This window comes from Bombina bombina, chromosome 2, assembly GCF_027579735.1.
Source record: "Bombina bombina isolate aBomBom1 chromosome 2, aBomBom1.pri, whole genome shotgun sequence".
Lineage (NCBI taxonomy): Eukaryota > Metazoa > Chordata > Amphibia > Anura > Bombinatoridae > Bombina > Bombina bombina.
Window position 1 is genome coordinate 901579869 of NC_069500.1, and position 12158 is coordinate 901592026.

Sequence of the window (12158 nt, forward strand, 5' to 3'; positions counted from 1 at the left end):
AATGTCACAACCACTCCTTTTTGATTCAGTCTATGGGGCCGAATTATCATTGTGCGAGCGGACATGATCCGATATTGCGGATCATGTCCGCTGCACATTGATAAATGCTGATAGCATACGCTCTTAGCATTTATCATTGCACCAGCAGTTCTTGTGAACTGCTAGTGTAATGCCGCCCCCTGCAGATTTGCGGCCAATCTGCCGCTAGCAGGGGGTGTCAATCAACCCGGAATAACATGGGAGCAAAGCAAATGTGATAATAGAAGCAAATTGGAAACTTTTTAAAAATGGTATGATCTGTCTGAATCACAAAATGTTTTATTTTTTATTTTCTTCTTTTATATCCCTTTCAAAGGACAGTCAAGTCCAAAATAAACTTTCATGATTCAAATAGGGCATGCAATTTTAAACAACTTTCCGATTTACTTTAATCACCAATTTTGATTTGTTTTCTCTGTATTCTTAGTTGACAGCTAAACCTAGGTAGGCTCATATGCTAATTTCTTAGACCTTGAAAGCCGCCTCTTACCTGAATGCATTTGGACAGTTTTTCACCACTAGAGGGCGCTAGCTCATGTGTTTCATATAAATAACATTGAGCTAACACACGTGAAGTTACCTCGGAGTCAGCACTTATTGGATAAAATGTAAGTCGGTCAAAAGAACTGAAATAAGGGGGCAGTTTGCAGAGGCTTAGATACAAGGTAATTACAGAGGTAAAAAGTATATTATTATAGCTGTGTTGGTTATGCAAAACTGGAGAATGGGTAATAAAAGGATTATCTATCTTTTTAAACAACAAAAACTCTAGAGTTGACTTTCCCTTTAAAGGGACACGGTACCCAAAAATTTTCTTTCGTGATTCAGATTGAGCATGAAATTTTAAGCAACTTTCTAATTTACTCCTATTATCAAATTTTCTTCATTCTCTTGGTATCTTTATTTGAAATGCAAGAATGTAAGTTTAGATGCCGGCCCATTTTTGGTGAACAACCTGAGTTGTCCTTGCTGATTAGTGGATAAGTTCATCCACCAATAAAAAAGTGCTGTCCAGAGTACTGAAACCAAAAAAAGCTTACATGCCTTCTTTTTCAAATAATGATAGCAAGAGAACGAAGAAAACTTGATAATAGGAGTAAATTAGAAAGTTGCTTAAAATTGCACGCTCTTTCTGAATTACAAAAGAAAAAATTTGGGTTCAGTGTCCCTTTAAGTAAAATAGTTTCAGTACAACTATGATTTCTCTAGGACTTCTACTGTAGTCACATCACACATCTAATCTATGTTTCTGTTCTTTACTCTCTTTCTTAGGTCAGTTGGAAAATGGCTTCAATGAGCAATTCAATTCTAAAGCAAAGTGGCATGTCAAAGGTTATACTGGATAACTTCAGCAAGCCATTTAGTCACAATTACAGCCCAACAAATAACAGTACTTCAAATTTTGTTTTCCCTGGGCTACAAAGCCCTGTCAAAAAGATGGAGATAAATGAACTGCACAACCTGACATATGTGAGCCACTTTGGCGTCCAAGCGGACAAAGGCACTTTTATCAAAGAAAAACTACCAGTTTCTTATGATGAATCTAACCATGTAGTGAAGCTTAATAGTTATGGGGATACACAGAAATTAAACTGCATAAAGGAAGATTCTGCTTTACTCTCCTTGAAGAACAGTAATGGGGGCTCCTCTGGTATAAAGTCTGATCGACCAGGACCACGCGGAACTGCGACATCAGTTGACAGCACAGCATGTCATAATGGTGGTACATCAAACCTAAATAGCTCTATTCATTTAAAGGAAAGCCATGTCAAATGCAGTTCTAGAAGTTCAGAATCTGGTTCTAGCAATAACCTACATTTAAGCAAGATGAAAGTTTCGCTTCATTGTGAGTCAGATGGCAAGTCAGACAATTTGTCATGTAATAGTAAAAAAGACAGCCCACTTGCATCACCTATTTCTGCAGCTTCCCAGACATCAGACTTTCATTCACCTACCAAGTACAGGAGCAGTTTGTCCAAAAACACCCAGCAGTTCACACACACACAAACGCAGCTTGAGGTGGAAGAAAACCACAGTGAGCCTATATATGCAGAAAGCACTAAAAGAAAAGGAGTTTCAAGCAAAACTGCTGTAAAGACTGAAATGCATGTTGAAAAAAACACAAAACAAGACAATGGCTGTGAGTCGAAGCTGGAATCTTTGAACCATAACAAAATGTACCAAGAGTCTACAACCCACGTGGCAGCAAAAATTACAGTAATGGCTGCCCACACAGAAGAGGATAATAGGACAATCTACTTAAGCAGTCCAGACTCTGCGGTGGGAGTTGAGTGGGTATGCGGCAGTCCCTCATCTTCTACGGAACGTGGAAGCCTGTCGCCAACTTTTCACTGGGGAGAAAAAAGGCAGGAAATTAAGACCGAAGTTAGTAGAAAATTTAATTTATCGCAAAAAATTCAAGGTCATTCTAGTTCTGTTGTACCTCTTAAGGGGCTCAAACCTGAGGAATGTACAAAGCTATCCTCTCCAACACGTTCTTCTGGAAATATATGCACTGGTTCTCTCAAGAAAGAATCTGAATCAAATGACCGGTCTCTTCCATTTGTCTCTGGAGAGAGAAAACCAAAGTTCTACCAGTGGACTAGACAGTGCAGGATTGACGAGGAGGAAGAGGAGGAAGTGGTGCCTACTCCGCTTCCAAGGACACATTCTGTGGATAGTGGGCACTTGGCTAAATCCAGAACGGCTACTTGCAATGATGATGATAAAAGGACTAAGTTGGAAGATCCCAAAACTAGGAAAGGAATGAGTAAATCTACCTCTTGTCCTGTAGAACTTGCTAAAGTTAATTGTGAAATAGAAGATTCCAACAACCCTCCACCACCTCCACCTAAAAAACAACCAAGGTATGTGCGTATTACATCTAAAAATGTATTATTATTTAAAAAATATTGTGTGTGTTTTGTCTGACCCAAAGCACAAGGATTCATCACTCATGGGTATGTAATATTGGATGCTCACAAATAAATATATTTTTGGTAGATTTATTACTTTGACATCAACAAATTATGCAGATTACAAATTAGGATAACATTTGTTTTTTTGTTTTTTTGTTTATTACAAAAAATATTTTATCCAAAGCTGGACATTTTTCATATAAGCAACCTAGAATATGGAGGAGCCAGACTCACATCTTTTAAAGGTGATGGTCAAGGATTTTACACACACTATCTATGTAGAGATTAAATGAGTTACATAATAGATCAAAAACAAGTTTATTAAAGGGACAGTCAACAGAAAAATTGTTGTTGTTTAAAAAGATAGATAAAGCCTTTACTACTCATTCCCCAGCTTTGCACAACCAACATTTTTATATTATTGCACTTTATAACATATAAACCTCTAAATGTCTGCCTGTTTCTAAGCCACTATAGACAGCCTCTTATCACATGCTTTTTTATTTGCTTTTCACAACAGAAGAGCGCTAGTTCATGTGAGCCGCATAGATAACATTGTGCTCACACCCATGACTTGTGGCAGACCCTGCATTTATTGGCTTAACTGCAAGTCAATAGATAATACAAAGTCATGTGATCAGGGGTCTATCAGAAGATGCTTAGATACAAGGTAATCACAGAGGTAAAAAAATAACAATTTTTGAGTTAACTGTCCCTTTAACAGTAGAGGCAGACTGGTATAATAAAGTGACAGTATATTTACCATAATTACATGATTTTTTTGCAGTTTAAACATTTTTGGAATGCGTTGTCACCTTGTTTGCTGCAAATATTTTTAGTAGCCAGACTCCACCCACCACTTGCCTGACTTACTGGAGAAGATACAATTAGCCACTTTCATTATGTTAGCCAAATCCACTTTGTTTTGCTGCTTGTATCTTTTCACTTCTCCTGAAGCCAATTAGGGACAAATATGTATTAGGATTAGTGCACAGATAGTTTTCAGTACTGGAATAATTTATAACTTAAATTGCAAGAAAAGTGAAAAAAAATGAACATATACTACAAAGTGTTTTTTAATATACACATTAAAAAAAATGTATATTACAAACCTTTAAATGGATACAAAACCATTTTTTTTTCATGATTCAGACAGACCATGTGATTTTAAACAACTTTCCAATTTACTTCTATGATCTAATTTGCTTCATTCTCTTGGTATCATTTGTTGAAAAGAATACATAGGTAGGCTCAGGTGCAGCAATGCATTACTGGGTGCTAGCTGCTGATTGATGGCTGCACACAAATGCTTATTTTCATTGGTTCACCAGATGTGTTCATCTATTTTTCAGTAGTAAATAGCTCCTCCTTTAATAAAAGATACCAAGAGAATGAATCAAATTTGATAATGGAAATAAATTGGAAAGTTGTTTAAAATCACATGATCTATCTGAATTATGAAAGAACAAATCTACATACAATATTTATAGATTGAAGTGGCCATGGGGATTACAAATCACAAAGCATAGGAGAGATGGTAACAGAAGAAAATATGATTTTTTTATATAAAAAATATTATAGTACTGGAATATTACTTCTGTTTTTATAAGCATTTAAAGGTACAATGTTATTAATAATTGGCAGGGTCTTGCAATTTCACAGTACTCCAAGGATACACACCTTAAAACTTATTTTTAAATGTGTTTCTCTTATCTCCTCTGCTTCGGCCAACCAAAGCCAGGTAAAATTGAGCTCCTGCACTGATCTTATCAATTACTGTGTAACATGTTGCAGGGCTAGGCAAACTTCTGCATACTAAGTATTCAGTATTCCCTCCAGCCTTTCTGAAGGGAGTAGAGAAGGCACTAATTCAACAAAAAGAAAAATGTTTATTATTTAAAAAGATAGAGATGCCTTTACTACGATTCCACAGCTTTGCACAACCAACATGGTTATATTAAAGGGCCATAATACCCAAATGTTTAAACACTTGAAAGTGATGCAGCATAGCTGTAAAAAGCTGACTAGAAAATATCACCTGAACATCTCTATGTAGAAAAGAAAGATATTTTACCTCAAAAGTTCCTCAGTAGCCACCTCCCATTGTAAAGGATTTCTAAGCAGCATTTTAGTGTGACTGTCCTGGGACAGCTTAGGGGATGAGCCTTGTGCACTCTCATATTATTTCCCTATTCAGCTTACTATGAAATCTCATGAGAGTTAAGTCAAATCTCATGAGATCACAGTAAAAGAGTTCATGACCTCAGCACTGCTAATGCTGATTGGCTGCTGTTCATTTCTTCATTTTTTTTTTTTATTTTTTTTTTAATTTTTTTACCTGCAGCTGGGAACAGCTGAGTATAACTTTTAACACAGAACTTACTCTGCTGAGCTGAGGAGATTGTGAGGTAAAATAACTTCCTTTTTTACATAGAGATGCTCAGGGGATATTTTCCTGTTAGCTTTTTACAGTTATACTGCATCAGTTTCAAGTGATTTAGCATATGTGTATTATGTCCCTTTAGCATACTTTATAACCTTTAAACCTCTAAATTTCTGTCTGTTTCTAAGTCCCTAAAGACAGTCCCATGATCACATGCTTTTGTATTTGCTTTTCACATCAGGGTAAGCTAGTTCATGTGAGCCATATAGATAACATTGTGCTGACGCCTGTGGATTCTAACAACACAGCACTAATTGGCTTAAATGAAAGACAATAGATAAAGTCATGTGATCAGGGGGCAGTCAGAGGATGCTTAGAAACAAGATAATCACAGGGTGGTTAAAAAGTTTATTAATATAACCATGTTTTCTGTGCAAAACAGGGGAATGGGTAATAAAGGGATTATCTATCTTTTAAAACAATAAAAAAAAAATTGAGTTGACTGTTCCTTTAATTATAGGGAAAGTGGGCAAACTAAGAAACAAATTACAGCAAGTAAGAAATCTCAAAGGTAGCATAACCCTTTTTTTTTATTTTTTTTTATTTTATTTAACCATCAGTTATAAATGGCGAGCCAAAGGCCTCTTCTGCTAGTCCCCTATCTCTGGAGCACAGAAAAGCCCATTATTACACCCACAAGACTCAGTCTATTTAACCCCACAAACTAGCACTTCCTCCACATACCAAGTGTGTTTGTTTTTTTTTGTTTTTAAATAAAGTTTTGTTTCGTTTTTTAACTTTATTTATTGCAGTATTTTTTAAATCTCGGAGACTGTGGGGCCTATTTATGAAATGTCTGTCCGACATGATCCGATCAGCGGATCATGTCCGTCAGAAATAGCTGCATGTGGAGAGCAATACGCTCTCCGCATTCAGCATTGCACCAGCAGCTCTTGCGAACTGCTGGTGCAACGCCGCCCCCTGCAGAGGCGCCAGCAGGGGGGGGTGTCAATCAACCTGATCGTATTTGATCGGGTTGATTTCACACAATCTCTGTCCGCCTCCTCAGAGCAGGTGGACGGGTTATGGAGCAGCGGTCTTTTAACTGGTGTTTCTGGCGAGTTTGAAGGCTCGCCAGGAACACGCCCCTTTAAGCTCCATACAGAGCTTGATAAATGGGCACCTGTGTCTATATGTGTATGTGTGCGTGTATGTATATATATATATATATATATATATAATTGTCACTCTTGTAGCACAGAGAGCAAATCAATTGTAGTAAAATGTATTTTGTTTAGTAGCGCATCTGCCTGGTAATTATGCAGTGTGTGATGGTCACTTCACCTTAATGATCTGTTGGCCTTGTGTCTGATAGTAATTATCTCTGTACCCCGAGCTAGCTTCCCTGCATTGCTGTCAGGCATTCTACTACATACTAGATACAAGTGTACAGCTTGATAGGTCCTGTCACTGAACTGTGTCATAAGATGAATGGGATAATTGACACCAGACACACAAAAGGTTGTCTGTTAGATTAGATCAGCACATAGTCTCTAGCTCTATTCATAACACTGACAGATGTGATGATTTGTAAAGTCTGACTCTTCACTTACAGGTCATTTTTCTGTCATTAGATATTTCTTTTACTCTCCACATTGTTATAAAAAATGTTTCTTTCTATGGGTTCAAAGCAGCTATGTTTGCAATTTTGCAGTGCTAAGAAATATGTTTTGTTTTTTCGATGGAGAAATATAAACAAGGGTATTTTTTTTTTTATTTTTTTTTTACTCATTAAAGGGATATGAAACCCAAAACTGTTCTTTGTGATACAGACAGAGCACACACATTTAAAAATGTTTCTAATATACTTCTCAAATTTGCCTTGTTTTCTTTAACGACATACTGAAGTAGGTGTCTGTAGCATTACACGGCAGGAAATGCATAACATTCTTCCAAAACTGCTGCCATATAGTGCGCCAGACACGTGCACGCTCCTGAGCTTACACCTCTGGTTTTCAACAAAAGATTCAGAGAGAGCAAAGAAAATTTGATAATAGAAGTAAATTAGAAAGTTGTTTACAATGTCATGTTGTCTCTAAATCATGAAATAAAAGTTTTTGGATTGGGTCCCTTTAAAGGGATGTCATCTCAGTTTTGTTCCAAGAAGCCCAATTCATTAAAATAGGAAAGCTCTCCAAATCTTAGTCTATTGTATAATGGGAGTTCAAAAGATTTATTTATGATTTAATAATGATTCAAGGAAGGGCTTGGCACATTTGCTTGAAATGTTGGAGCCATGTAGAATACCAAGGAGCAAGGGAGAGATCGTTTTATAGGAATGTAGGAAGTAAAATACCAAAAGTTTATGCTCTAGGACTAAAATGAATTTTGGCTTCCAGGATTTGATTAGCCCTGGTTTATTTTATGTTAGTGTCCCTTTAACACTCCATTCTGACATACATCTCATTTGTACAGAGGCTTTTAAATTAAAGGGAATTCTGTGATTCATTAAGTGGAAGTAAAATTCATATTTTTCTTTGTTTCATCTAAAAGAGGACCTGTTATGTTTATTAGATTGTGTTTTTTTTTTTTTTTTTTTTTTTTTTGCTTTTTTTAAATGTTCATTTGTGTTAATGCTGGTGTTTCTTTTTACCAATAGAGGTATGGAACTGTTCCTTTATCATGCAATAAACGCCTATCCCATAGACCAGTTGTTCAAAATAAGCATATACACAGTGTGTGTGTGTGTGTGTGTGTGTGTATGTGTGTGTGTATATATATATATATATATATATATATATATATATATATATATATGTGTATATATATATATATATATATATATATATATATATATATATATATATATATATATATATATATATATATATATATATATATATATATATATATATATATATATATATATATATATATATATATATATATATATATATAGGGATGCACCGAAATTTCTGCCGCAGAAAGTTTCGGCCGAAAATGGCATTTTTGGCTATTTCGGTTTTCGTTTTTTTAGCCTGTTATTTTCGGTAAAATTATTGTGTGGCATGTTTCAAATTTGATGCTAGCCTAGAGCTGCTGTTTAAGTTTATTACTTGACTTACTGTTCTGCATATAATGAGTTTTCTAGGACTATACTTTATTTGGATAATTAGTAAAAAAAAAAACTGTTAAATATAATTCTGTTACGTAGAACTAAATGATGAATAATACAGTATATTGATATTTATAATTGTTTTAAGTAAGGATGCACCAAAATTTTGGTTGCAGAAACATTTTGGCCGAAAATGGCATTATTGTTTGCCTGTTTTTTTTTTTTTTTTCTTGGTAAAATTATTTTGTACCATATTATTGTTTTAAGATATTTTTGTCCAATTTTAGTGTGTTACTTTCAATAAAAGTGTGGGATTTTTTTATTGGCTCTAATTATGCAAAAAAAAAATTCAAAAAAATAATTTGAAAAAATACATTTTCGGTATCAGTTTCGGTTTTCGGTCAAGTGCATCCCGGATTTTCGGATTCAGTTTCGGTCCAGAATTTCCATTTCGGTGCATCACTATATATATATATATATATATATATATATATATATATATATATATATATATATATATATATATATATATATATATATATATATATATATATATATATATATATATATATTCTCCTTCATTTGCATGATATACATTTGTTGATTTGTTAATGGGGCCGAATTATCATTGTGCAAGCAGACATGGTCCGATATTGCGAATCATGTCCGCTGCACATCGATAAATGCCGACAGCATACGCTCTCTGCATTTATCATTGCACCAGCAGTTCTTGTGAACTGCTGGTGCAATACCGCCCCCTGCAGATTCGCGGCTAGCAGGGGGTGTAATCAACCCGATCGTATTGGATCGGTTTGATTTCTGTCCGCCGCTTTAGAGCAGGCGGACAGGTTATGCAGCAGCGGTCTTTAGACCGCTGCTTCATAACTTGTGTTTCCGGCAAGCCTGAAGGCTCGCCAGAAACACGGAGCATTAAGCATCCGTACGGAGCTTGAGAAATATGCCCCAATGTCTTATCTCCTTTTTAGTATGTCCAGGTGTTTTAGTAAATTTATTGTAGAATTGATATAAAACTGCATTTAAAGTGGTTTTCTGCAAAAATGATCAGACCTATACCGCATTAAAAAGACAAGTGACATGAAGGGTTGGAGCTGCTATGGTAATGTTATGAATGTTATGCGCATTCTGCTGGAATTTTTGTAATCCAGATCCATAAACAACTATTGTTAGACAGAAGACCTGTTCCCACTGTAGTTTCCAGCCAGCACTTTGTGAATCAGGCGACCTTCGAGCCTTAAATGGCATTTGTTTTATTTCTCAGGAGCAGTGCAGTGTACGAGGGGGGTGAGCTATGTTAAGAATTTTTTTGTGTCCTTGAAATTCTTGAATCCAGGAATTGATTTACACAATGACCTGTGCGGAGGCTTCCATGAAATCCTTGTCACCCAATTCCCAGAGACTCCATGTCGAGATGCTGGAGTGTGGTTTAGGCACATTCCATTCTGTAGCCCTGAGTCCTCCTGTATTGTAACTGCGATCTCCTGTTCGCTTGAAAGAACAAGAATATATAAAATGCCAGGCCTATTTATTTCTGTTTCTTTTCATTTCTATAAACTTTTTTATACACAAAAAAATAAAGTTAAAGCCATTTAATTGATTTTAAAACAGGACTTTCATGATTCTGTACAGTTGTTCCCTAGGAATTAATTGGCCAGTGTCTGATAGGACACCTCCCATAGCCCTATAGGTTTGCAGGGTCACACTTAATAAATAGTAGAAGAAAAAAAAGTTTTAGTAAACACGTAAATATACTTCTATTTTGTAAAAGAAAAAAATATATAAATATACATTTTAAAACCTTTTTAGGTGCAACAAAAGACAAATGTTGCTTTAAAGGGACATTGAATACTGAGACTGTCATTTATAACGATCTAACTGGCATCAGCAGAGAATATAAAACAGAACAGGTTTTTATACATAGGAAGACTTAGGTTGCAACATGGTAGCTGACATTAATTTAGGGACACTAAAAATAACTTATTTCTTCAAAATGTAAACGACACATACAAATATAGCCGCATAGTATTCTTATGCAAATGTTTGCTTTGAATACATTATTATGTATTTTATAAATGTTTAATAGTACTTTAAAAAAATTCTGCCTTGTATAAAGAGAACACCTTTAAATATCTATTTTTACCCAAATAAAAAAGCTTCAAGGACCATTACACTCAGCATTTTAACAACGCATAAAATGTTTTTTTTAAATGAAACAATATTGCAGTATACATTATTTATTTTTCTTCCATTTCCTGTAAAATACACCTAAAAATGTAATATGTTCCATTTTTTTTTCTCACAGGGAGGCTTTGATTAATGCTTTCAGCTCATTTATCTGTGAGGTTTTGTTTACCCCCCTCCTACCTCACATTTTCCATTCTCATTTTGCTTTTTTAAGGTTGATTATAAACCTTGCATCAACAATCATGATAGGAAAAGTTTTCTTTACAATAGCAATGACCATACAAGGTAGTTTAGGTGTTAAAAGTATTGTGTGTGTGTATATATATATATATATATATATATATATATATATATATATATATATATATATATATATATATATATATATATATATATATATATATTTATATTCTATTAGATAAAGATTGAAAAAGAATATGCGTCTATTTAAAGGGACACTGAACCCACATTTTTTTCTTTCATGATTCAGATAGAGTATGCAATTTTAAGCAACTTTCTAATTTACTCCAATTATCAATTTTTCTTCGTTCTCTTGCTAGCTTTATTTGAAAAGCAGGAATGTAAGTTTAGAAGCCGGCCCATTTTTGGTTCACAACCTGGGTTGTCCTTGCTGATTGAACAGCACTAATAAACAAGTGCTGTCCATTGTCCTGAACAAAAAATTGACAAGCGCTATCCATGGTGCTGAACCTAAAAGGGGCTGGCTGCTAATATTTACATTCATGGTTTTCAAATAAAGATAGAAAGAGAACGAAGAAAAATAATAGGAGTAAATTAGAAAGTTGCTTAAAATTGCATGCTCTATCTGAATCATGAAAGAAAAAAAATTGGGTTCAGTGTCCCTTTTAAGAAAGCTGAATCAGTGCTTCTAAATAGAAGAGGGTAACCTACCCAAGTCTCTTAAAGGACCAATAAATACAGTAGATTTGCATAATAAACAAATATATGATAACAAGACAATACAATAGTACTTAGTCTGAACTTCAAATGAGTTGTAGTTTCAAAGTTATAGCTATTTCCACTCCCCCTGTATCATGTGACAGCCATCAGCCAATCACAAATGCATATACGTATATTCTGTGAATTCTTGCACCTGCTCAGTAGGAGCTGGTGAGTCAAAAAGTGTAAATATAAAATGCAAGTTTTGTAAATGGTAGTAAATTGGAATGTTGTTTAAAATTACATGCTCTTATCTGAATCATGAAAGTTTAATTTTGACTTGAGTGTCCCTTTAACTGCCTGTGTGCAAGCAGCTAGCTATATCTGCATATTAGTTTTTGACTGGTTAGCAAGGGTTCTTTTGCAGTGGGAGACAGGGAAATCAATGAAAATCAAAAATACATTTATATGCTCATTTGTCAAAGTGCATTATCAATTTGAAAATTCTTCTCAGATATGAAGGTATATTGTTATGCAGCTTACAATTTGTGTTTAAAGTAAAAGCTTCTTAAAGTGATGGTAAATCCTAGCATTTTAGAAA

General features: G+C 34.8%; 1 protein-coding gene across 1 annotated transcript in view; it reads left to right on the forward strand.

Annotated features, from left to right (window-relative positions):
- Positions 1–12158, forward strand: part of PRAG1 (PEAK1 related, kinase-activating pseudokinase 1) — a 42691-nt gene that overhangs the window by 12710 nt on the left and 17823 nt on the right. Inside the window, exon 3 of the mRNA XM_053703276.1 lies at positions 1312–2906. Coding sequence (XP_053559251.1) covers positions 1312–2906 — 1595 coding nt within the window. The remainder of the gene's footprint in view (positions 1–1311; positions 2907–12158) is intronic.